A 27023-nucleotide genomic window follows, 5' to 3' on the forward strand; every position below is an offset into this window, starting at 1 on the left:
TTCTCTTCTTCCTGTGCAGGACAAACTCAGTCTGAGTTAAGTTTAACAAATTTCAGTTGTTTACTGTTGGGTGGCTTCCTGAAATCTTTCGTTTCAAAATGCAAGATGGAAATCAAGGCAACGGACAAAGCCACAAACTCACCTTAAAAAATTGAAGCCTAATTTAAAAGCCTGCAGTGTGTTTTCACAAGTCTGCTTTGAAGCATAATTTGTTTACTAATGTTTAAAAATGGTGTTGAAAAACTGGAGGCTATTGCTATAAAAGCCGATCCAAATATTGCAAACATATGGAATGATGTTAATATTTTGACTGTCATTTAGTTTTAGTATCTTTTACTTACAGCCCTGGTCTCAAGGTAGCATTTGAAGTACGTGGTTAGTTCTTGTAGTACCCAGCACACGTTTTCCCTAGCCACTTGTTCTTTAACAAAACAACCATGGATATAAGATTTGGCCACTGGTCCTGTCTCCATCACTGATTGCACTGGTGTCCTGAGCCCTTAGGGTGTCAAGTTGTGAGGCTTCCCAGCTCCCAGACCTCTTTCCTTGTTCGGTTGCCTCCTTTTTGGGGCAGCAGGCTCAGCAGCCCCTCCAAGGTGTCAGGCTTCCTGGCCATCTTGCATAGGAAACTGCCAAAATGCTGGCCTTAAACCGAGGAGGTTTTGAAATAACTAATATTCTGCTTGGTCATCAGTGGGAGCTGACTCAGTTCTGAAAAATGCTCTTTGTTTAGTTTCCCCCACAGCTTTTATTTGATTTTATTTGGGGTTGGGGGGCAGATATTTCAAAACATGCTGTGTTTAAGGTGGCTGGGAAGAGCAGGAAGGGACCTGTGATGTGCTTGCTCCATCACAGACAGCACATGCCACCCTGTGGAGTCCCACTTCTCTTTCTTGAACATGCGCTAATTTATTTCTTGCTACTGTAGCTTGGAGAAGAAGGTATTTATCAAAAAGAATTGTATTTCTCGATCTAGGTTTCTCAGCCTTTGGGAAATAGCAGCTTGGCAAGTCGAGTGTGTTATTGCATTCTCTCTCAGCTGGTGAACTTGTAAATTGCTTTTTGCTTTTGTTCTGGCTGTCTCTTTTCAGATTTCTTCACCTGGGTTGGTTTTTCCGAGTTTTGTACTGTATGTGTTGTTGGAGATGAAGCTGTCCAAATAAAATATTTCCAGTTCTTCAGTACATAATAAGAATATATCTAAATCTTGCATGCAACTGTTTATTGCTTCACTTTGTTTGGAAGCTCTTCTATTATATTTGTAGTTTGTGGTCGCCGAGAACTTTAAACCGAGTACAGAACTCACATTTTATTCATTGAAAACAGATTTAGAAGAAGTTTAGACTTCTGAAACTGAGCTGTATTGTGTTAGCGTGGTAACCCCTTAGTGTGACGAACTTGAATTAACGCTGAGTGCTCTGACATTTGCTTCTCTTTACTCGTGCCATTGTTTCCGAGCCAGTTTGGGATGGCATGAACTAGAGCTTGGGATGGGAGAAGCTGCCCTGGTCTGGCAAACAGAAGGTGGTGGTTTGGGGGCAGGACCGGTGTTTTGGGGTTTGTTTGTGGAGATGGGGAAGGAGTTGTTCTGTGCTGGAGGGGTATGTAATGCTTGTTTGTGTACGTTGTGACAACAGGGTGGAAGCCCAGCACCCTGGAATTACTGGCAGGGTTGATTCTGGCTCCACCTAAAGATGGAACAGCACGGTGTGATCTAGTTCATTGCTATCGGATACGGCAAAAAAAAACAGCACTCGGTTCTCGCATTGTTACAAGGAGTTCTTGTTTCGTGTGATTGGGAGCATTTACATACCTTGCATACAAAAACATAAAGATAATTGGAATAAAAAACAAAAATTGGGCAAGATGCAAAATAAATTCACAGCTAGAAAGCCTCGTGAATGCTTTCAGTTCAGGGTTTTATGGCCAGGAGCTTGTGTATGGTCCAATTGTGGAAGATAATTTTTAAAAGATTCAAAACTTAAGCTGCAAGATGTCTTTATTCTGTAAAGCTGTGCAAATTCTACTTGCATTACTGCATTTATACTCCACTGCACCAGCTGTAGCAACTACGCTGCGCAAAATCAATCACTTCTTGGAAAGACTGCAAATTAGATTAATGCTCAGCGGTGAAACTACTAGTTGGGAATTTCAAAGCTGCTGCTCTTAGTCGCTAAAATAAGAAGCAACAGTGTAAGGATGTCTAAAATGTGAGAAGGCTGGCACTGGAGAAAATGGAAGGGAATGGCTAGCAGGGTGCAAAAAGCTAATTTCCCTTAAGTCTTTTATGCAGCTAAATCCTGTTTGTATTTTTCTTTTTTGTCTTCTGTCCCCCTGCTGGTGACTTGCATATATACAGATTTCAATATTTTTTTTCCTTCAGTCTGGAAATGATGATTTTCACCATCTAAAGGACAATGCTTGAAGAATAAAATCTGTGCATGTAGATAACGCAGGGAAAATAACTGTCTCTGCTGAATTTTTTATTTTTATTTTTTCACTTAAATGTTACTCTTCTAGGACACCACAATGGTTAGGCTGCTTTTCCGTGCTCCTGTAGCAGAGCACCAAACCGGGTGTTTATACTTTGTTTGTCTTGTTAGTTCTGGTTTTGTTTTAGGAAGTAAAAGAGCCTGAAGCTAGCTCCATCTCTTTTCTTATGTTTGTCTCCAAGTGCAGCGGGGTGCTATGGATTAAGACATTTCTGATAGAATCTACACTGGTGGAGTACAAATCTAATACAAATATAACAGATTTTTCTGCTGTTCTCAATAACAGAGCCATTACTTTCTGTTTATCTGTTTTATGTTAGGCTTGACAATATTATCCTTTCTGACACTTTTTCTTGTCTCCTTGTAAGAAGGAACGCAGAGCAGAGATCAAGGTCTGAATAGTGCTGCACTGTTCAGCAGATCTCTGCACGTGACTTCACATCAAGAGGCAATCTTTAATAATTTTCAGTTTCTCAGTGACTGCAGGGTTTTGCTGTCTTGTATGTTTCTTTTAAGTATGTACATTGCTGGTCTGTTCATTTTATTATAATGACTGCAAGGGTCCATTCCTTATAGGTACAAAGCTGATTTTTTTTCCTGGAATTTAACATTCTACGTCCTGAGCATAAAGGAAAATAACATCTTGTAACTAAAATGAGTTTTCACATTCAAATGAAGCAGAAAATGCAAATAATTTAAATGGTCTGCACTGGTAGCCAACTCACTGTATGATGCAATACCAAAGTAGATCCACTTCACACTGGAAGAGTATCTGATACGTCCTTATCAATATCATGAGTTTGTGTAAAAGCGTATGTCAGCAGTTTAACAGAACATACCAAAAGCCAGAGAACAATTCACAACTGCAAGATCCTGACTTATGCCCAGTAGAAACTGGCTTATTGTTATGTTATGGTTGGCTAAGTGCTTTCCTTTCACATCTGTAACGTATTACATCAGATTTTCTTTGGCACACACTCCCCGCTAAATGAGTTTGTATGCTAGGAATACATATTCCAGTCATTTCTTTTAACTTCTTCATGAAGTTATGATCCTTGCCCTGGAGAGATCGAGAGACGGAAACATACAAAACTATAGAAAAAGCTATGGTTTTCATCATGACTCTTCAAATATGTGTGGGTTTCTCTAATCACATCCGAAAGCTGTTATCTCTCTCTGTTTTATGTTCTGTTGATGCTTTTTTTCTGCAGTAACATCCAGAGGAAAAAGCAGACTTCTATTGACTCCTGTTTCATACCCATATTAAATTGTGAGGAAATGTCTCCTGCTGGTAAATGTCGAGACGTCCGTGACGATCTTGATTTCAGGACTCTGTATCTGGGGCTTTAAAGATAGAAAGAAACAATCTATGATTAAAGGGCGTGAAGTGAGTCTATGCTACTGCATGAGAGTAATTACTTGTGCTGTCAAAGATGGGTAAATGTAGAGGTATAGTGTGATGCCAGCTGCTCGAGTAGCCTTGGGGGGGGGAAAATAAAAAGGCTTTTGAGGCAATATCTGATACTTAGACAAATAAACAATTTTTTTTTTTATTTTATTTCATCTGTCTTATGTCTGCCAGCAGCACAGACTTGATCAGCATCCTTTAAATGTGTTCAATACTGGTATTTTTTCCAGCCTGGAGATTCCCAACTGCGTTGTTTGTCTCAGGAGTCATGAACTTAATTTTTATTCATTACTATCTGTGCATATATATAACTAGTAAGATATATAGTTATTAACAAGATAGACAATTAGGTAGGGTTGCAAACTGCCTCTTGGCAGATACTCAGTGGCTTAAAATCTTGCTTTCTGTGTTATTTTACTGGATAAATATTTACATCTTGGACAGTCTTCTTTGCTGGCAGTTCCAACAAAGAAATAAAGAATTGTGTAAGCCTTGTAAGCTGCCTAGAAACTAAGGAAAGTGAGGATACCTCCATGTAATGTGCAATAAGGGATGGTTTCTAGAAGGGAGCTTTGTACTGGTTTTATTTTATTTTTTTATTTTTGGATAATTAAACATTGATTGCTTTGTACTCGGGAACTTTGATGTTTTGAAAATCCAGGAAGCCCAAGTACATTTACTTCCAAGCTAATTTCTAGACAAGAAAGACCATTATCTATGGAAATGACCAAATAAAATGTGTTTCTTTCTAAACTAGACTTAAAAGCGGGAGAAAATGAGTGCTTTGATTGTCTCTAAAGTATATTTTTGATTTCAGCTTCTCAGAGTTATTCTTCCATTCTTAAACTTTCCTTGTGTATTTACAAGGGTTTTGTCAGACAACTGGATGTGACCTTTTTTTTTTTTCCTGATCTCTTTTTGAGAATAAAATGCATTTGGCTTAGCTATGAGAATGTTTTTCAATTATTTTGTATGTAGAACAGCTTGAATAATGCCAACAGTGAACAACAAACTGACACGGACTTCAGATTATTCTCTGCCCCCTTTGGAAATCCATTTGTGCTTGCAAAATAATTCTTTTAGAAATGGTAAACACCATTTCTGCTCAATTTTACTGAATTCTTGCTTAGACTGGAAATCATTCTGATATCCTGCTTCAGCCACTCTGTGCTGCCAGTCTCCAAATAATATGTTTTAGGCTTAGAAATTGGTCTGAAAAGAATTTTGAATCTGAAACCTTTTAATGCCTTTGGCTGCAGATGGAGTCATTGTTTTATGAATTTCTGGATTGCGGATGATCGCTGGCTTTTCATTCATAAGGGACCACTCACCATTTTTGGAACTACTTTAAACCAGTTTATAGGCAGTCTCAACCTTGACAAAACCAGAATGCTGATAATGGCAGTTTTGAGTGAGAATTAGGCGCGGTTGTGTCTTAAACACAATCGGGGTGCAGTTTTATAGGCTTGGCATTGGTTGTATTCTGCTTCTATAAATTACAATGTGTAAATTGGGGTATTTGATGTGCATATAATATCAAATGCCCCGAAACGTGTTCTTATCTTTCCAGGTTATGACTCAAGTATCATTATTTTTCTTAATGTTGCTGTTGGATGAATACCCTTGACGAGCCCCTGTTGATGTTTATGAGGAGTAAATGCTCTTGCTACAAAGGGCCTTACACTGGTAAGGTTTTTAGAGCAGAGACACATACTTATTTTTATATTACATACATATATATTGGAATTGCAGGAGAAGGAAGGGAAAGCAAGCCTACAGAGTGCCCAGCATGGTGTCACAATGCAGCATTGTCATCGGTGTTATTGTTTATAAAAGTGTTCAGGTGATGACTGCAGTGGTTTACGGGAAGATGTGACGAGAAGCCTCTCTGGCTTCCAACATCCACCCTTGCCTAATAAAAGATGCTGCTTTTGCCTGGGAGCCTTGCCTAGGTTGTTCTGTATTATTTTTAATGTGGTGATGAGATTGATTTGCAACTTCCACTTCTGCTCTTCAGAATGCAAGCCTGCATTTTAATGGTTTGGTTAAAAGCTGAAAATATGAGATCCTCTCCTTCATTTAGAAATATTTATTATATAGCTAGGCTCCAAGAAGCCACATGCTGGAATTTTTGACCAGCGTGGCCTTCATTAAGTTACCATGGGGATGGCAGTACCCCAGTCTGAATCGAACCAAAAGCTTTCCCTGTTGTTTTGAGTCAGCCTTGCTATTTCATCCAGGCCATGGGTATCAAAAGGACCTGAGTTCTGCAGTGTGTGTGTGTATAAAGATTCCTATTCTAATGCCGGGCCTTAGCAAAGGCTTGTTTGGCTGTGTTTAGCCTAGAGAAAGAGTAACAAGAACTGCCAGCTTTTTAGTCCACTCCACACGAGTCCTGCAGTTCAGTGCTGCAGGTCTGTTTTTGGGGAGAGGTGTCCCAGAGGCAGGAGGTGCTGAGCAGGCTCTGCTGCAGTCCTGGGCCTGCAGCACATTGGCAAGGTGAGTATGGCCTCATGCTCTTTGTGCTGAGGCAGAGAAAATGGATATTTTTAACAAGGGTCCCTCAAGTTCCAGAATCATTTCCTTTGACGCATTTTGCAAACCAGGCATCGCAGCTTGGGGCGGCGCTTCCAAATAGCTCCATTTCCATTTTAGGGCTTTGTAGGGTTTTGGAAGGTTTGTAGGTTTTGATTCTATGCGATTATAGCCCCATAAGAACCCATGACACTAGGGTGTTCGGTCTCTTGGGTTCAGTAGAAAGGATGGTAAAACCCTTCCTATTTTATTTATTTTTGTCAGGGGAAAAAAAAATCAATAACACAGAGTATTTCCCCCCTTTGGAATGTATTCCAGTTTAATCGTAAAAGCAAACAGCTTTTAAGAAGTATCCTCTAGAGAGATGATGATGATGCATTGCCAATTTATTTCCTAATTGGTCAGATAGTGGAAACACTTGTTTGGTGTGGCTCGTGGTACATTTGAGAATATTTATTGCTTGCTCTTTCTCCAAACGGTGTTGTTTCAATAATAACATTGTGCTCTGAAAGATCAGAAATGGTGGTAATAACAAACTGTCATGAAGTCAGGCTGGTAATGAGGCTACAGCTGGAGAAATTCATAATCACAAGAGCTGTTGGCTTTGACCTTGTAGCAGCCCTGCTATTAAGGGCTTTGTACCTCTTTTGCCAAAATGAGAGATTGCTGGGTGTGTTTTTCTGTTCACATCTGTAGGAATATGGAGTATCACAGGGGGACTCTTCTGTACTCATATACAAACCTATTAATTTATATGTCATTTAGTATTGAAAAGTATACCGCTGTTTTTTTCTTCTTCCCTTTTATTTTCTTTTCATATACAGAAATATGTATTAATGACTGAAGGGCGTGAAAGTAATAAAGGAGAAGTTAAGCTTCACCCAACTTTGCGTTCTCTTGGAGAGCCAGAGGTTTTAGGTGTGTGGTTACATCCTATGAGGAAAGAAGCTAAGTGTCTGATCTTGTCCGCTAAGTGACTCAAGGTCTGACATGAAACACTTAGGAAAACTTCTATTTAAAAAACAAAAAACACCTGTGTTTCTGTGTTTTAGAGTGTTATTTATGTGTCTTGCAATTTTGAAGCAAGTGGATAATCTTTCCTGTTAGCAGAGAATTATAGCAGCTAGATATGCAAATAAAGGGATGGATTTCTATTAAACAGGGTGGAAGGAGATGCTGACTCTCCTCGAGTGTTGACCATTTTAATAGAATTTAAACCTTAGCTTTTCTAGACTTCGGCTGTATTTTCATTGTGTCCACAAACTCTTCTCAAGGCTAACAGGACTTTCTTTTGACAGCACAGTAAGGTGGGATCAGTTGTTCGCGTGTGATCCTTCCGTTTGCATAAATGAAAGTTTGTACATGATGAATACTTGAAAGCATCAAAAATATCTTGTATTTTGTGACATTTGTCAAGTGTCTGAACTGTGAAATGTTTGGGAACTGAAAGTTGGTTGTTGGGTAATCGTTCTGACAGTCCATGGGATCGTGACAAGCAGTTCTTTCGGAAGACTTTAAATGGAGTCTCTGAATTGTAAACTGTAATAAAGTGCAAGCAGAATTTATTTTATTGAAGGTGCTGAAATATGATGCAATGGATTTGTTTACTTGTAAACTTCCCCAAAAGTATGTATTATAACAACTCAGCCTCAGCGTATTTAATCATTCTGTAGAAAATCTTTTTCTAAAAGTATAGTGAATGAATTATGTAGGACTTAATGAATGATTGATTTGAGCAAGCTTGAAATGTAATACCAGTTAGAGTTGTATCATTTGAATACAAACACAGTTGGAATATTAAATACCTTTTTCAAATGTTGCCATCTGTGTTGAGTAAAGAGCAAGCCTGGGACTGAGCGTAAAGCTGTAGAACTTCAGACTGCCAGACCTCGCGAGTGAAGCTTGCTTTTACAAATGGGTTGTACTCGGTTTAGGAGACTCCCTGGCAGATCTGATTTAGCATTACTGCATACTAATAACCTAGAATACTCTAGTTTATTTTTGCTTAAACAATATTTCAAACAATAGTGAGTGCTAGCTTTGAATACTAAATCATATTTTATTTTTCCAGGTCTATAAAGGTGAATTTCAGCTTCCTGACTTTCTCAAAGAAGTGCCACAGGTACAGTATTCAGTTAGTTTCCTTTTTGTGGGTATAGCAGCAAGTTAGTATGAAAACAACCTTTGTAAGCCACTTCTTCATAGATTTGATTTTCTGATTGATTTTGAGAGAATAGCTTGTCCATAAGATGAAATCTCCAGCACTCCTGCTCTCGCACTCAACTGTGCCAAGGCTTTTTTGAGTGTGTAACTCTAGTGTTAGTAGTATGGTGCCCATAAACCCCAGCTGTCTGAGGACTACTGTGAAACTGGAGGAAAGTTTGGCTCTGTATTTTGTCATGCAGACCAAATTGCAAAGCTCGTTATTTGTAGAGAAGCTTTACCTTTTGTTGTCTTGCACTGAAAGGTTTAAAGCAAGTAGATTATAGATAGCAGAGAAACAATGAGACGCTTTAAAAGAAATGCTACAATACCTGGCAAAACAATCAAAAAAAATCAATGTTGCAGGCTGTATAATTGATACTAAATGTTTAAAGTGCTTTTTACATCGTGCTTTGATAGAAAAAACAGGAAGTGGCTCATCACTGTTACTGTCTCAGGGTGTGTTCAAGTAAAGCTAAGTAGAAAAATATTTGTTTTTTTTTATTTTCCTCCAATTTGTCCTGCATATATGGGAGTATAGTTTTGTGGATTGGGAGAGAAAACATTTTAGGGGCTCTTTGCCTCCAGAACTTTATTTTATCTTTGCAACTTAGGAGAACAAGAGGCACCCTTACTTCCCATTAACCTCAGTAGGAGCTGTGGGTGGGCAAGCCTTTTGGCTTACCCATGACTTTTGTTGTTGCTGGTATTTTAAGTTGTGTTTTTTTGTTTTGTTTTGTTTTTTAAAGTCCTGATCATAGAGCTTCCTTCAGCCTCCTGCAAGGCCTTTTTCTCCTTTTCCAAGAGCTGCAGGCCACCATCATTCTTTAGTTAGATTTTGTTCTGTTCAGCAGCTCTGTTTTGGGCAGGAGAGGAGCATCTCTTATTTTGACCACGTGTGATCTTTATGCAGCCTTTCTGGGGGGGAGTACTTTAGCAGAGTTGTCTAAAAATAAAAGAATTATTGGGCAGAGCAATACACTGAAATGGTAACTTACAGCATGACTGTAGCCAAACGTGCAAGTATTTTAAGTAAAAGAGGAAAAGATTCCATGCTTTTCTCCTAGTTTCTAAAAATCCTGTACAATGACTAAAAGCAGACAAGTTATTTACCGTGCTTGTGTTACTTTGTTTCTACATAATTCTTGTCTTTAATCATACAAACAGTACAGAAGTTTACTTAAAACATAAATGTAAGTAACCTATCAAAAGTTAAATAGTTTGCAGTGTCTGTACTTAAAACAAACAAAAAACTGGTGGGTGCAAGTTTTCTTGACTTTGGTTCCCAAATATTAGCAAAAGGCTCATTGAGCATGACTTTTTGTTCGATGTAGAGATTCAAAAATACACAGTAGAACCTACCACTCACAAACGAGGCTTTTTGACTTATTCCATCAATTCAAATGAAAATTAGCTTATTAAAAAGGAAAACTGGTTTCTTTTGTTCCAGCCCAAGAAGACAGTAGAAAGGAAGTCTCGTGGCAAGATAAAATGAGCATGGATCAGTAAAGTTGAATAGCTGTAGTGTCTGTTTCATGTTTTCAGAATATAACTTTTTGCTGTGGACACCAAATCTTTCTGATAAACCTTTTGTGTGATCTCTAATGTGGGCTTCGCGCTCTTACTGGATGTTTGCGTGCTCTCACCCCTTCGGACAGTTAGTGCTCGTGCTTTGCAAGTTGTGCTCAGCTAATAGAAACCATTAAGAATCTGGCACCACGCAGCTAAATGTGCTGTTGCTCACAGCATTGTTCACTGCTGGCCAAAATGTCTATGCAGCTTAACGGCAAGAAAACTATTTAAATGTGTGCTGCTTAAAAGTTATTGTTAGCTAATTGTATCGAGGAAGTGTGCTGCAGTTATTTCATAATGCTTTCAAATGCAATTACTGTGTTTATTTCAAGATTATCTATAATGTAACAGACAAATATATGCATATATGGCTGCAAGCATAGGGTGTGTCAGAACAAAAGGAGATTAAACACTGCTGATAAAGATTTCTGGAAAATGCAGGGAGATGAGCTATCGTAAAAACTTAGCACATTGTGTAATGATGGTGTGCTAGCCAAATAAATTATCCTCGATCTGCCAACAGTGTCCATTAGTTAAATTATGTTTTGTATTTTCCAGTTACCTTGTGATATGTCAAAAGAACGTGGTCCAGTATTTCTAGCCGGTGGCATCTTGAAACCCGTATGATAGGGGAGGTTACTAAATTGTACTCCCCTAAATTACAGAGCTGAATTTATACAATTAGCTTAGTATGACTACAATGTTTACCTAATTCTCAGCAGATTTATTCCAAAAAGCAAAACAAAGCTTTGTGAAATAGAGAATGTTTCTTAAACTATAAACACTGGAGCTGGAGGTAAAAATTATTCTGATGAAGTATTCTTTAGTTAAGTATACTAAAGATAAAATTAGCATAACCCAAGCAGCTAAATGGTGCATGGGTGCTGCTGCTGCTACCTTTTCCCCTAATGTAAAATTGCTAATTTTATTTTAATTATTTACTTAACAGACTGAGCCTATGGAATAGAAGACAAAATGGATCTTTCTTGCACAGAAGGTAATAAAAGCACACGCATAACGCATTAGTTAAGGTGATCTTTTTAAACTAACGTAACCCCATGCAGGAGTCTGGGTAAGAAAAATATGAAGATCTGATATTGGTTCAGAATCTGGAAAAAAAAAAAAAAAATCGCATGGAGGTAAGTGCTCAGTAAGAGCTACAAACCGTAGTTTTTGTGGTTTAAGAGTCACTGTGCAGTTCTACATGGCTCATTACAGTTTGCAGTGTTTGCTATGCTACTGAATTGTCAACACTACATTTGAGCCTGACATTGAAAGGAGTACATAAAACTGAACCACTATTCGTTCAGATATTCTTCAGCAAGGTTTCTTGTTCATTTTGGTACTGCACAAGTACTATAACATACTTGCACAACAGATTCAGGTTGCCATTTTAACAAAATACTATAAGGATGAATTTTCATGGTCTCTTTTTTAATCATTTGCCCTTTTAGATAGAGGAAAAAGCTAAACATAGACTGACTTGTATCGTTTGCTTTTTGTGTATCTCATAGTCAATATTTTAGCTGTTGAAATAACAATGGCAAGATTGTTCAGGGAACCCAGTAAATTCTCGAGTAGTTATCTAATGATTGTTGCAGGATTTTTACTGCATTAATCCACAATTTTTACTTGTCAACCATGTATTATCAAAAAATATTTAATCTGGGTGCGTTTTTCTATAGCCAAAACCATGATGCCACATAAATACAGCCAATATAGGTATCAATGTGTGGTCATGCATATGGCTTTCTCTATAGCCCTAAATATAGCCAAAAGCATCATACCAATTAGAAATAATGGATAGAAGTGTTTTTCAAAGATTGAGTGCAGACATTCATTCTGAAATTGATAGTCTTGACAGTAACTTTTCACACACTGAGGTGGCAGTGATTGCTCGTAATTATGCAGTATTTTTGTAAATGCAAGATGTTATAAAGGATAAAAACAATACTACATTAAATGCTCAAATATAACTATTTTCCTTTCTCTTTAGAAAAAGACTGCTGCCTTTTCAATGGAAGTGATGTTATAAGGACTGTCCCACTGCGATCAGTGAGATGTACAGCTCATGGCCTGCTTTTTTCAGAATTTTCTCCCCCATTTCTTTCATGTTCTTTTCTTTTTGGTCAAGATTTTGTTGTTGTGAGCGCATGTAAACCTGTTTAAAAAAAAAATCACAGATGTTATTGTAGAATTGTATTACACTTACACAACTATTTTTAAGGTTTTAAAAACTGCAACACAATGCCTGTCTTTGAAATTGATATTCTGTCTTCTTAATTCCAAACCTCAGTCTTCTTCAAAGGCCTTTTTTTTTTTTTTTTTCTTTTCCCTTTAGCAGTTTGGTTTTAAATGTATGAAACTTTCAGAAGTGGTCTGTGCTTGTCCTAAGGATTTTTGGTGGAACAGTTATTTGTCTTATTGACGTGGAAATTGTTAAATATCTTTTTATTTAAAAAAGTTGATAAATTACATGTACAATTACAATTCAATGATCTTTTGTATTTTATTTTTCAAAATAAATGCTTTAAATGTGATTTTTTTTATTAATGTTTTTGCCTCTGAGTTAAGATTGAAATAATTGAAGATATTGGATTACTTGAAAGTTATAATTTAATACCCTGGCTGTTGATCTCTTTAAGATTTGCCGCTGAATGGATTTTGTTTGCTTTTAGCAGCTGGGCAATGATACAAAAAGGAATTGGGGTAGGTATCCTACTGTGAGGTACAGAAACAGTAACACGAAATGTGTTTGCTACAGGGAGAAGTAGGTAGCTTTCAGGCAGGCGGCAATGGTGAGGAAATCACTTCTGGAAAATGCCCCTGCCTATTCCTAAAGCAGTGCGGTGGAATTTGTGTCCTAAAGCTCTGAGGATCTGTCAGCTGCTTGGGAAGATGCTTACTCAAGTAAGTCTGTGTTTTGTTTTGTTTTCTGTTTGCTTTGGTCTTGTTTTCTAACCCCATGTATGGCCCAAAGATGGCCTCGGGGTTATCCACTGGTTTCACAAGCAGCCTTTTTTTTCCAAAATGCTTCTAAATTTACACGATTTCTGCCTCATGATTTGAAACAGTCGTTTTCCTTCTGTTTCCTTTGTTCCCTTGAGATCGCCGAAGTGTAAATCAGCAGCAGACGAAGGCTTTTTTAGGTGCCTTCAGGAACTGAATCCTCTTTAGAGTTACCCAACTGATCACCAAATGTGAAAACAGCAGATTTGCTCGATCAGGGCCCCAAAAACGAAGCGGGAGCATCCCCTGGTGCCCACACGGAGCAATGGCCTCTCCGTGCAGCCGCCTGAGGCGGCCGGGAGCGCTGCAGCCCCAGGCCCGGCCCGGGCGCTCCGTGAGGCGGCGACGGGGCCTCGCTGCCCCCCGATGGTGTCGAGGGCTCGGGTCCCTTCTCCTCGGGGTCCCCGCTGAGGTTTGGACCCCTTCCTCTCCCGGTGGCGGCGGCAGGGACCTCCCCGCAGCCCCGCCACGGAGCCGCCAGGGGGAACTGGGGAGCCGGGGCTGAGGCCGGGCCGTGCGGTCGCCTCGTCTTCGTGTTCTCCTCAACGCCTTCAGGCGGAACAGCCGCGGATCCCTGCATCCTGCAGGGATTTAACACCTCTATTTTTAATACTCCTGAGGGAAATATTCGGTGTGGGGGGCGGCGGAGCGCTGGAAAAGAGCGGGGGAGAGGGGAGCTGAGGGGAGGGAGCTGCAGCAAGGGTGAGCCCCTTGGTGCTTTGCAGGACATGGCGTGGTGCTGAGCCCAGAGCTGGCAGCTAGCTGCTTAATTAATACTTAATTGGCTGAGCACCAGGCTTATCAATGTGCCTGGCTTCATTTCCAAACTCTCTTGGGACAGCTCTGCCTTGCCCGTAACAGCGGATGGAGCCACCTTACATCAGTCCTGTAAAAAGACCCTAAAAGCTTGCTGTTGCCTCACGATTCTGCACAAAAACGCAGCAGTTGCTGTGGACAAACACAGGCTGTGTGGCCTTCACCTGCAGGTAGTGCTGGGACCTCTGTTAGGCCTCTCTTCTGCCCTGTTTTCCCCCTTCAGAAGGTTGCTGTTGGTGAGGTTTCCTATCATATCCTCCCATACCACATCCTTGCTTTTAGGCTGCTCTGCATGGCCAGGTACCGAATTTACAGCGTGCCTTCAGCGTAATTTTTGTTGTCGTTTGGGCATGACTAGATGTGCTAAGCTGGCGCAGAGTTTTACAATCAGATTTACAACACAGTTTACTGCAGCCCAGGGATTCCTGCCCTGTTTCAGAATGTTTCTTTGCTGTTGTTACGCAGATTTATTAGGATTGCTGTAACTGGATGTCCTGTCTCTTCCTGCTTTGCTCACGCAAGGCTTTGATCATCTGAGTCTCTTAAAAAAAAATCGTAGAGAGCAGAGGTCCTGTCTCATTCTCTATCCTCACAGGGACCCAGGTTCTCCTGGAGATGAGGGAGGTTCCCTGGCAGCCAGGTTGGTGTCTCCCCAGTGTTCCCGTGAGCTGGCTTTGAATAGCAGCTCATGTAGGTTACCAGATCTCTTGTGACGGATTCAGAGATCACTACACTGGGACAGACTTTGAGCGTGGAATTATGTCACTTCTTTATACACGCATAATGTTGCCAACAGCAGTGTAACTTCAGAAGGTGTTTAGGAGAAAGCTGCTTAAACCAATATGGAAAAGCTGAGGGAACAGCAGTGCTTTAAAAGCTTTTTTCAGTCTCAGCATGAAGTAGAACCCAGCGCAGGGTTGCTGTTATTCCCTAGGGAATGAAGCGGAACTTGCAGGTCCAGTTCATTGAGTGAGCTTTCTCTGGCGTGTGTTTTTGAAGCAGTGTCTGAGTAGTCAATAAACAAAGCTTAAGGAAGTGATCTGTGCCATTTGAAGGACAAGCAGCTTGTAAACTGGAAGGAGGTATTTCTGGCAGAGTTGGGTGGTGCTGACATAGGTTCAATTAAATATTTGATTTAGAAATCTTTTTGTTTGTTGGTGATGCTTTCTTATTAATTATCTGTTGGTCTGGCCCTAGATGTATTTGAAAATTAAATTGACCCATTTATTTGGTTTAAATAAACAAAAGAAAACTTTAATGAGATGTAATAGAGAAATATTTTTGTGACTGGTTACTTATCACATATGCCCTAAGTAGAAAGGAAAGGATATTCAGATGAATGCATATTCTTCACAAAATGATGAAGATTTTATGTCAGAAAACTGGCCAGGGAGTAGTTTGTTTCTCTTTTAGACTGACTGGTCCAGTGAGCATTCACTAGCCTGTGTCTGTGGATGAGTAAGAAGCGAGGCAAACCCTGAGAGGAACTTCAGTGATCCTTTGATGACCATTAAAAACAGGTTAAACTTGTCAATGATCAATCTTCATATTATTGTCACAAGTCTTATTCATAAAATCCTGCACTAATTGTGGGCTGAGATCTTATATTCTGAACCTCACTATTAAGGAGATTGTTTTGTGTGAAAGCTCCAATGGGAAAGGTTATTGTTGATGACCTCATTAACCTATCCTCTTTCAATGTTTTATTTCCAAAACCTGGTGTCTCGCTGAAGGAGGATTATGAAAGGGGAAGCATTTCTTTCTCTCAGACCTCTACTTGTGCTGGGAAGGACGACCGTTCTGGTGCAGTGCCCAATGTAGAAACCCCAAAACTCATTCTGTGGTCTGTGATTCTCATATACTTAATGGAGTCTCATTTTGTTTATGCAGACTATGCTCCATTTACGTGAAAGCTAGGAGAGATTCTTGAAAAAAATGTGGACAACTGAAGATCACATTTTTGCCAGCTTTGAGTTCTTTTGAATATTCTTAAGGGTAGGGAAAATACAGCAGTTGAAGCACTAGTTTCAGGTAACAGCATGATAAATAATACGTTCACATTAGGGTCACACTCAATTTTGACTGTGCACCTTAGAAATTAAGCTTCTATAAGCTGCTTTTTAATGATAACTTGTTTACTTCCTTAAAGTAGTCTGTATATAAATAATCTTTTATTTATGTTGTGTATTCCTTTTTATCTTTGCAAGGCGTGGTTGACTTGTTTTGATAACTGATGACGTCAGAATAAATAGTGTTTCAGGGCAAGCATTAAAACTGTTAGTGTGGTGAGGGTGTTGAGAAACGCAATTTTTGAGCTGCAGAGAAAAACTAAACACCTACCTTGAGCTGAGACAATGCCTCTAACCAAGCAATTGAAAAGCACTGAACCTGCTTCCCTGTGTTGATTAGGGTGTTGAACAGGATGTGGCATTCACCTCCAAACTGCAGTGCAAGAAGGCTCCAACCATTCCCGCAGACTGGGGTTAGCCCTGAAGAGCTTCTGTAGGCAGGCACAGCCCTTCTCTGTCTGGGTCCATCGGGGACCTGCAGCTTTTCCAGTGAGAGGCAGTGACTGCATTAGCAGATAGAAGCAGGCACGATATCTCATAGAATAACAGAATAATATAATCGTTAAGGTTGGAAAAGACCTTTACAGTCAGCTGGTCTGACCATCCCCCTACCACCAATGTCACCCACTAAACCCTATCCCCAAGCACCATGTCCAACCTTCCCCTTGAACACCCCCAGTGACAGTGACTCCACCACCTCCCTGGGCAACCCATCCCAGTGCCTGACTGCTCTTCCTGAGCAGAAATGTCTCCTTGTTTCCAACCTGAACCTCCCCTGGCACAACCTGAGGCCATTCCCTCTGGTCCTATCACTGGTTACCTGTGAGAAGAGGCCGACCCCCAGCTCCCCACCCCTTCCTTTCAGGCAGTTGCAGAGAGCAATGAGGTTTGCCCTGAGCCTCCCCTTCTCCAGCCCAAACCCCCCCAGTGCCCTCAGCCGCTCCTCACAGGACTTGTGTCCCAGAACCTTCCCCAGCCTCGTAGCCCTTCTCTGGACGCGCTCCAGGGCCTCGATGCCCTTGTAGTGAGGGACCCAAAGCTGAACGCGGCACCCAGCAGCGCCCAGGACCCTTTCCTCTGCCATTCACCCAGCTGTTAACGTTTTATGTCCACTTTTGCAGTGAGGTGAAGGAGGGAACGGGCGGAGGGGGGGGAGGCGCCCCTGAGGGGGGGGGGTGCCCCGGGGAGGGCCCGGCCCCGCCGCCCGGGGGCGCGCCGCCGCAGGGAGGTGCGCCCCCGCTGCCCCCGCCTCCTTTACCCAATCACAGCCGGTGGGCGGGCCTCCCTCTTCCCCCTCAACCAATCGCATCGCGCGGCCCGAAGGCGGCGGAGCCAATGGGGGCCGGTCGCGGGGCCGTGTGGGGCTGGCGGGGCGGCGGGCGGCGGGCGCAGCGCTCGGGGCCCGGCTCGCGTCGCCTCAGGGCCCGCAGCCGCCCCCCCCCATCCCCCGGCCGTGTCCCCCCCCCCGGGATGCTCCGTGCGGCCGCCGCTCCTCGGGCCCTTCCCCTCGGCCCTCCCTGAGCCTCCCGGCTCCCGTTCAGCCCGGTGCACGTCCCGTCCGCTCCCGCCGAGCCGCAGCCAGCGGGATGGTGGTTGTCACAGGGCAGGGCAGAGCCAGCCGAGACCCGGATGAGGCCATGTCGAGCTCGGAGGCGGAGGATGAGTTCCAGGAGCCGGCCACCCCCACCGCAACCCAGGCGGGAGAAGCGCTGCCGCTGCTGCCGCAGCAGGTAAGGGCTCCGGGGCTCCCAGCCCCCCGGTGGGCCCGGGGCTGCGGCACCCACAGCCCAAATTCTCCGGGATTTCCTCGTGTCCCTGCCTGCCCGGTGCCGTTCCCGTTAATTCCTCAATCCTTGAAGCCCCTGGCGGCTTGATCTGGCACCTTGGCAGTGGTACGCCCAATTTCCATCCGTGTTTGAACTTGACAGATGCAGATAGGTCTTTATTCCGGTGCCGGAGCATCTTGGGGTGTGCTGTGAAGTTCTTGGGGCCTGCTGTAAGCCCAAGGTAAAGGCAGATTCACCGAGTGCTCAGCCCAAAGGAACCCGGGCCACAGCAGCTGAGGGCAAGTCCCATGGCTGGCCTTGGAGTTTTCTGCCCCCTGCCTTTTGTTTTTATGGAAGAGGGAGGGAAGGTTGTTTTGTACTTGTTTTTTTTTTTCCCTAAAAGAGCCAAAAGGAAGCATCCACACTCCTAATGAATATCTGGTATTAAAATTGTAGTGGCTATTCATGTTTCAGGCTTCCATCCTCAATGACACCATTCACTGATTACATCCAGCAGCCATCCAAAGTATTCAAGGTGTTAACCCTTGATCCTCGCTGCTTTGTGGCAGCAGGCCAGGAAGGAGGCACTTGTCAGACCAAATTGTGTCACGGCAGCAAAGACTGTGCTGTGCCCTGTGGAAGTTCTCACCTGTTTGGCCTACACGTGTCTGCAGCACGCTCCGGGCTCGTTTCTGATGATGTGATTGCTTTTTCAGTTTCCAGAAGTTGTCCCACTAAATGTAGGAGGCACGCATTTTACAACGCGACTGTCAACGCTGAGACGTTACGAGGATACAATGCTGGCGGCTATGTTCAGCGGAAGACACTATATTCCAACCGACGCCGAGGGCAGATACTTCATAGACAGAGATGGAACTTACTTTGGGTATGTGTGGTGGTGGCCTCAGCACTTTGCTTCTCAAGGGGTTGCTTAAAGAAAATAACTTTTAAAGAGAAATAAGTTTTATGTTTATTTCTTCTAGCTAAATCATATTTGCGAAGTAGGCTTTAGGAAAACGTGACTGGCATGCATCCCTGACTTCTAAACACCTCAAAGAGAAAATGAATTGCAGCATATCACAACTGAAACAATGCATTTCATTCGCAAGGGCTTAAGTTTTCCAATGGAGAAAGAGAAAACAAGTAATATTTTGAATTTGTGCACTGTCTCCTCTGGAGTATCTACTTTCAATGTATCAAAACATTCTTATGTTTTAAAAAAGAATTTATTTGACATTGCTTCCATATGAAGCTCTTTTGTACAACAGTACTTTTCAATTAATGTTACATTGTTTATGATGAAGAGGAAATGGAGGAGATGCATCTAGGTTACTTACGCTATTAAAAGAATGATGTTTTCTGTGTTTAATAGGGTATTTGTGGATATTAATCCAAGTCAAGCTGTGCAGTCATGTGTTAAGAAGACACGTTGTCCAGAAATTCTCCAATTTAGATGCCTGACTGGTTTAAACTAGTCTACTCTATTAAAATTGCAATGATTAGAGGAGTATTTCACTTCCTATAAAATTCCCATTATATTAAGATCTTTTTTTGTGTGTGCTATGCCTTTAAATCATATTTTGGGTTGTTTCTAATTCTTACCATGTATCTGAACTTAGTCAAATTCATGTTTTGCTTATCAGACTGTTGCCTCTAGGTATATTATACTGCTCATTTTGAATACAGTTAGCCACATCCGTAAGTGCTGGATTTCCCCTGAACGAGAATATGCAAGGGGAAGTATTGTTTGGCTTTAACTAATGCATTTCTGAAAGTATAAATGGACAGCTAACACAGTGTCTGTGCCTCTGATGGGTTTCAACTTCCCAAGAAGAAAGTCGTCAAAGTATATGTGCTTTTTGGTAAGTGAATAACTTACCTTTGGAGCTCTTCAAAAATACATTATATTAAAATGTGACTGAGGAAAAAAAAAATGAACATGGCTTAAAGATCTTTTTAAATTATTTTTTCCTTGCTATGCCATATTCCTTCACTTTCAGGATTTGTTTTGAAACTTTGTAGCATTTGTGTAGCTTTAGCTAAATTAACCCTGATCTTACTAATACTCTACTTGTAAGATTGCCCGTGAGATTGCAGGAAATGATGTTTATCTTTGTTAGCGATGTTCATAGGTTAAGATCTTCACCCAAGGCACATTTTGCAATTTAACGTCTATTTCTTGTTTCTCCTTTGTAGACATTTCCTTAATCTCTTCATCAGAGAAGGATTGAATTATTTTCAAAGCACGTTTGGATTGTACCTTAATTTGAGGCAAAAATAGATTAAGCCACTGCAGTTATTAGAAAATAATTATTTCTTTACATTTAGCTATGTAAAAGTTCCTGCGACAGTGCTGGAAAATCAGTTCATTTCCGATGTTACTGATCTGAATTCAAAATATACCAGGAACAGAAAGCTGTGTTAAGTGCTTGCTGTGTTTGTTGACATTGTAATGAAGATTACAGCAATACTTGTTTTACTTGATATGGTCAATAATAGTTGGTTAATGCTTATAAAATTATTTCCCTGTTAAAAATCTTGCAGCTTAAGTGTTGCAGAACCAAAAGGAAATGTTCTCTCTTTTAACTGATTATTATTTTTGATTAAACAAATGTATACGGCCCTGATACTGTGAAATGAACACCACCTTTGCAAATGCAGCATCCATTCAGCTAGAAGTTTAGTTCTGGGTGGGATAAAATGTCCATGCATTTGAAAATTAGAAAGATTATTATGTCACGGACATAATTTTGAAATACAGTGACTACAATCTCTTTCCTGTGAAATACTGCATCCTCTTCTATTACTCCACCTTGAACTTTTTGTTAAAATGTGGTGTTCGTTTGGTGTTTTTTTTGTTTTTTTTTTTTGAATGAGCTTTAACATTAACAGTCAAAAGGTAAAATACTTGAATTGGAGGCTTGGAAATGGCAAATGCTTTTAAAAATGTGTGCTGGAAATATAACTCAGTTACTGAAGATAAAGGATTTCTATCTCAGTAAACAATGAATACGTTTCCTTTCCCACGCACAACAGTTTTGGCAGAAACTTCTTAATTAATAGTATTTTTTTCCTCTGTTTTAGAGACATACTTAACTTTCTGCGATCCGGTGACCTGCCACCAAGAGAGCGAGTGAGGTCAGTTTACAAGGAAGCTCAGTATTATTCCATAGGACCATTGCTAGACTATCTGGAGGATGTCCAGCCTCTTAAAGGAGAAAAAGTTAGACAAGCTTTCCTGGGCCTAATGCCATATTACAAAGGTAAATAAACAAAGTAGTATTGACTGTTTTCTTCGAGCATGATTTAAGTAGTATATGTGGTGTTCTCAGGCCTGCTTTCAGCCTTCAAACCAATTCCATTGTATTTTTAGAGTTTCTTATGTACCTTTCATGCTATCTAGATCCGTGAAGTTTCCACGTCAGATTTGTTCCTTCTGCATCTGAGGATGTGGATTTTTATGCTGTCTTAAAAGGGAGCAAGATCTAGGTCATAACATGCAAGGCTTACTATTGAACGAGAAGGCTTCTGTGCCTCTGCATCTGTTCTGCTAGGCCCTGCAATTGAATAATTCTGGGCATATAGTAAGGACACAGAGTTCACGTGATAACTGACATTGATTTAATTAATACAGAATGTATCTAGCTGCATGCAGCTTACACTTGCTAATACTCTACTAAGAAAAACACGTGAGATACTGCAGTAATATGTTTCACAGGGAAAAAATGCATTGCTTTTCTTTTACTGTGTGCTTCATTGTTGTTTACAATTTGTTATTGTTTTTTAGATCATTTGGAACGGATAATTGAAATAGCAAAGCTTAGAGCTATGCAAAGAAAAGCAAGGTTTGCAAAACTGAAAGTTTGTGTCTTCAAAGAGGAGATGCCCATCACTCCTTATGAATGCCCCCATTTCAATTCTTTACGTTTTGAAAGAAGTGAAAGCGAGACGAAGCTTTTTGAACATCACTGCGAAGTAGATGTATCTTTTGGACCTTGGGAGGCTGTAGCTGATGTTTATGACCTTCTGCACTGTATTGTGACAGACCTGTCTGACAGAGGGATAACTGTGGATCATCAGTGTATTGGGGTGTGTGATAAACACCTGATAAATCACTATTACTGCAAGCGTCCTATCTATGAGTTCAAGATCACTTGGTGGTGAGTTATTTTGCCCAGAGCAGTGCAGGGGATGAAGGGACTTCTGGATGACGATTGCTTTTAATATTTTTGCAACGTGTCTCTGGAAATGCATTGCTGCTAACGTATATTGGAATCAATCTGCTGAAATGTTGGCTAATGCTTAGCTGTTCAGCAAAGAGGAACCTGTTGCAGAGGTTGAGAAACCTCTGAAATGTTTAAAAACCAGCCTGAAACAAGACTGTTGGCTCAGGTACCTTAATGAGGCACAAAACAAAGTCACCTCATGGAAATTATGGAGAGGAGTGTCTAACATCTGAAAAAAATGTGCCACCTACCAGGTGGCTTTAGTATCTTAGTCTGCAAAACGGATATAACAGATCTCACCTGCGTTATTGTAAAGCCTGGGGTGCTACTAATGCTGATATAACGTGGTTGAATTTTACCCACTTAGAAATGTTTTAGTCACTACTTAAACTTGCCACTTTATAAAATTGAGTAACATCCAGCACAGAGATTCTGGAAATGTAATTTTGATGTAATAGACAACTTAAAAAAAGAGTATTCCCTATGTATTATTACTTGTGAAGATTAAGCTATATTCCTTCCTTTTTTTTTTTTTCTTAATTATGAATCTGCATTGTGAATTATAATACTATATTTCAATTGTTTCCATTGTTATAAAAAGGAACAGCAGATTTGGAATATATTCCTTAATGCTTTTAGGAATAATTACTGTTCATGGAAGACTTGTGCCTGTTTTTAGCCTTAGAAATTCTAAATGTTTACAGTATCTACAAAAAGAAGCTCTATAGAATCAGGTCATTTGCAAAGGCTTTTGGTAAATGAGAAAACTCCATATGTATGTTCCTATTAGCAGAAGTAGGAGGAATATTTAATGTATATTATTTTATTACTGACTCTTTTTACATTCTGTGATATTAAACTTTGTTCTAGAGTTAGTCAAATGACAAGTACTAACCTTTGCCTCACCTTTGGACAATTAAGTCTCATTTTCAACATTCTCGTTGACCCTTCTTGGTGTAATATCAGCATGTTTTTGGTTTTTTCAGCCTTCATATTCAAATGTACTGGTTGATGTATGGAGAAATAGCTGGGAAGTAAATTTCTTTCCATACTGGAGGAGGCAACCATTGCAGAATCGTATTCTTTTTAAAAGGTAGTTGTTGCAGTTCTGTCTATGAATAGCCATCTCCTGAAGTTCAAGTACTTCATGTCCAAAACTGAAATACAGATCTAAAGATCTGAAGGTGCAGAAAACTCAAGTATTTTTCAAAAAGATCCCACTTGATGTGACCTCAAAACAAGCTTGAGGAGAGAGGGAAAGTTAATGTTTGCCTAATACATTCCGTTGGATTAGTTAATCCAACAGTTTTGTTTAATTAAACTTCTGACCAAAATGCTTTTAAGAAACATGTTAATTATAATAATCAAAATTCTCAGTTACCTGAGATAATTTTTAGAATAATTATTACAACTTTATCATAAAATTGTCTTGTAAAAACATTTTTGAAGAGGCTAATTGTTTACATCAATTAACCTTCACACTTTTATGTTTTTAATTTAGGGATTTTTATTAAATCCTCTCCCTGAGGTAAGGACACACAGCTCTAACGATCTCATTTCAAATGTTTACTTAGGGTTGTTGTCAAGTGCTGAGCTTCAGGTCCAGAGCTTAAATTTGGAAAGGGAGTGGGGTGGAGGCAGGAAGGGGAGGAAGGCAAATGTCACGTCTGTGTATTTGTATCTTATTTTAAGTTGGATTAAACTGTTTTCTTAAATATTGGCCTTTCTGTTACAAGTCACAGGTCACTGTACTTGTATTTGATAACCTAAAATCACACGTCAAACTAACTAATAAAATCTCCCTAAACTGAGAGGAAGCTTGCATGATTTCTTTGCTACTCTGCTGGCTTCTGCTTGTTTTTGTTTTGTTTTTATTTCAGGGAGTCTTAAATTGCAAACCACAATTTCCAATAAAATGACATAAAACCTTACAGCTGAGGCTTACGAAGTTTTGGCTGTTTATATACCTCAGAGTTTCCAGCATCAGTATATTCAGAGACCCTGATGAGAATCCCTGTTTTACTGGGATTTTACTGTTATTTTTTGCCACTTCCCATATAAGTATTTACATGGAGACGTAATTCTGGTTTGAATTTCAGTACTAGTAGAAATGGAACACAGTCTGACTTAAGAGTAGGAATTTTTGGAGGGCAGAGTTGTTCTGTTATCATAGAGAAGTTATGATAATAAAATCCCTGTTTAAATTGTTTACTATTTTTAGTATGCACACGCTGATATGTTTTTTTCCTGCTAATTGTTGAAAGAAGTGTGGAAGAAAGGAAGACTACCTAACCAAAATGATAAAAATCTTGGTCTGTATCAGTTGAAACTTTCATCCTTCATGTCCTCCAGAAGACAGAAAACATTGTGCAATATCAAAAGAAAGCATGGATTTGAGCCAACATGCTTTCACTTAGCACATACATTCTGCGTGTTGTGATTTGTACAAATTAACAATATTGTTAGTGACTACACTTGTTCTAAGCAGTCTTTGTTTACAATGGTTTAGATTATATTGCCTAATATGTATTTGTTTTTTGACAGAAACAGAAGAGTTGTGCAGGCAGATGTCAGGGGAGTATAATCTAATAACTGGTTTATATAATGTTATTGACTTATCTTTTCTTGGCATATAACGTAATTTTTGAAATTCTGCGTTTGCAACAAAAATGTGAGTAGCTGATCTATGTTAAGATGATTGGTTTTGTATATCATGAATGCTATATAATTGTCTAATTAAACTAAATGCCTATGTAATGCTGCTTATTTATTTATTTATTTACTTCAAGAATTTATTTCTGTCTGGCTAGCCCAGAGGCTTGCTAGAACATACCTATTTCCCTGTGCTTAAATGTTGGTTTTGTTTTTTTCTCCTTACTTAAATGTTTTTGTCACTTTAATACCTATATTGCAACTTTTACATGCACACAACTCTCCAAATACCTTGTGGTTGCAAGCTGACACCATGTCCTTGGACAAATTGGCTGCGCAGGTTTCATGTCATTGAAATAACGTTGCAATGAACATCACTTCTGCAGATATTAAAAGAACAATGCATGTCAGTTCATTTAGCTGGTTCAGCGTGAAGGAAAGTTACTCTTCCTTAGATGTTCTTCCTTCTGTGTTCTGTATCCCGAGACAGGATACATGCTACTTTTGGTTCCAAAATGATGTACAGGATCACTGGTGTTAAGAATCAACTTTTTTTTCCCCTCCTACATAAGGAGTCTCAGATATTTTTCAAAGCACAGACTAAATATCTGCATTGCAGTGGTTTCCCTCCTTTTTATGACTGCAGGTGATAATGGCAGGGCTGTTTTAGGGGTACTTATTTAAAAAGTAGAACTGTTAGATATTTTTGAAGTTGCTGTGTGTATAAACACAAACTCATACACGCATTGCTTAGCATTTTTTTTAACAGGGAGGAAAGAGAGATCTTACTATCAGCGCTTACGTTAAGCATCCTAGCCAATTTCACAGTGGAGTAGATACTCCTGCACTAATTTTACATTTGTAAAATGGGAAGGATGCCTACTTGTCATTGTAAAACACTCATGAAAAGATGTTTGTGTGGTGTTCTGTGGTCAGTGTTTACATAATCATCCACTTAACAGCTGTTGATTTCAAGAGTTGAAAAATTATGTTGTTTCTACTTGCTCTATGTAGTCAGCCGAAAGACTTGTTGCTGAACTTCTGTCCTCCTTGGAGGGAAATGAAAGTGCTAGGAACTTTGTCTGGGAAGCTTTGGAGCTATTTACAGATTCTCTCTTGTTTCCTGGTGCATGTTTTCTTCTGAAACTGATGGATATTTTTAAAGCTGATTTTTAACTCAATCCTGTAAGCAAGGATCAGTTTCTGCATTTATGAGTTTTTTGTTTGTTTGTTTTTTGGCTTGTTTTGGGGCTTTTCAAGTTTCCATTTGTGCGTATTTTGGGGATTTTGTTGGGTTTGTTCAGTTCTGTAACACTCTTTCCTGAAACTACCATGGAGTAGGAGTAAGTTCAACATCAGGTGTCTGGTGAGCCTGCTCATGCCTTCAATGTCCCCTGTGCTCATTTTGTGAAATCCCTCATCCCAGAGGTGTTCAATATATGAAAAAGTAAAGGCTATCACGGTTAGAGGAGAATCAAGGATCCTTCCTGATTCTCAGCATGAGTCCTTTAGGAATAAGTACCTGTTGATGCAATTGCAGCCTCCATTCTTCTGCTCTGCTCTGGTGTGTCTGGCTTCAGCAGCACAGCCAAGTCATCACAGGGTTGGACCTTGCTGGCCTGAGTCCTTGAAGGCAAATGTCAAAGACTTTGTCATGTGAGAAATGCATAAGATTTTGAGATTTGCATAAGCACAGAATCTGACCTTTACTGAGGTGGCTGTTAACATTCCAGCAAAGTTTGAAGGGTTTTGATATTTTAAATTGTTCTAACTGATAGCTTTGTTAAACGGTAATCTGTTTTGAGCCATATCGTTCCAATGTATGCATTGTGTAAGGCAGAGATACTTGGCCAGTTCTTTTATTGATGGTGCTCAGCGTATCTGTGTTTTCCTCCTGGAATCTGAAGCCGAGTGAGATTGTATTCAGGCCTGGGGCAGTGATCAGCAGCTTGTTTCAAGCGGATCATGTGCATTGAGCACGTGTGCTGCTTGTCGCGCAAACGAAAGCGGGAAGGAATCAGTTCTGCAGTGTTATTTCCCCAGGGACAAACCTCACCAGCTCTGTAGGAGTAAGTCAGTCGGGTCCTGCTCTGCACTTTCCCACATCTCCATTTTTGGGATGAACTCTAAGAGGCATGAGGAGATGAGGTGTCTAGCTTGAAGATTCACAATGAGATAAGGACTCTGACTGGATTCCCCCTTGGCCCCTTCCCCTTTCTGTAACCGTTAAGATGTACGATTCCGTGTGCAGAAAATCTGCTACTTCTCTCTGCTGC

At 40.3% G+C, this 27023-nt stretch overlaps 2 protein-coding genes across 12 annotated transcripts in view; both read left to right on the forward strand.

Moving 5' to 3' along the window:
* TPST1 (tyrosylprotein sulfotransferase 1) overlaps nt 1–12220 on the forward strand; it is a 34993-nt gene extending 22773 nt beyond the window's left edge. For 8 of the 11 annotated variants that reach the window (XM_032200879.1, XM_032200876.1, XM_032200883.1 and 5 more), the window contains exons 4-6: nt 8507–8557; nt 10088–10163; nt 11159–11206. In XM_032200879.1, the coding sequence (XP_032056770.1) occupies nt 8507–8557; nt 10088–10132 (96 nt within the window). In that variant the 3' untranslated portion in view covers nt 10133–10163; nt 11159–11206. Of the gene's footprint in view, nt 1–8506; nt 8558–10087; nt 10164–11158; nt 11207–12205 lie in introns of those variants that run through there. The other 3 variants (XR_004254091.1, XM_032200885.1, XM_032200886.1) reach the window with 3 other exon arrangements.
* Nucleotides 12221–17566: 5346 nt separating this feature from the next.
* Nucleotides 17567–24315, forward strand: KCTD7 (potassium channel tetramerization domain containing 7). The gene is made up of 5 exons (XM_032200939.1): nt 17567–17833; nt 18586–18755; nt 20954–21132; nt 21657–22029; nt 23082–24315. Exons 1-5 carry the CDS (start codon nt 17690–17692, stop codon nt 23131–23133), a joined length of 918 nt encoding a protein of 305 aa, XP_032056830.1. The 5' UTR covers nt 17567–17689; the 3' UTR covers nt 23134–24315.
* Nucleotides 24316–27023: the final 2708 nt, after the last annotated feature.

The sequence above is a fragment of the Aythya fuligula genome, chromosome 20, assembly GCF_009819795.1.
Source record: "Aythya fuligula isolate bAytFul2 chromosome 20, bAytFul2.pri, whole genome shotgun sequence".
NCBI classification, from domain to species: domain Eukaryota; kingdom Metazoa; phylum Chordata; class Aves; order Anseriformes; family Anatidae; genus Aythya; species Aythya fuligula.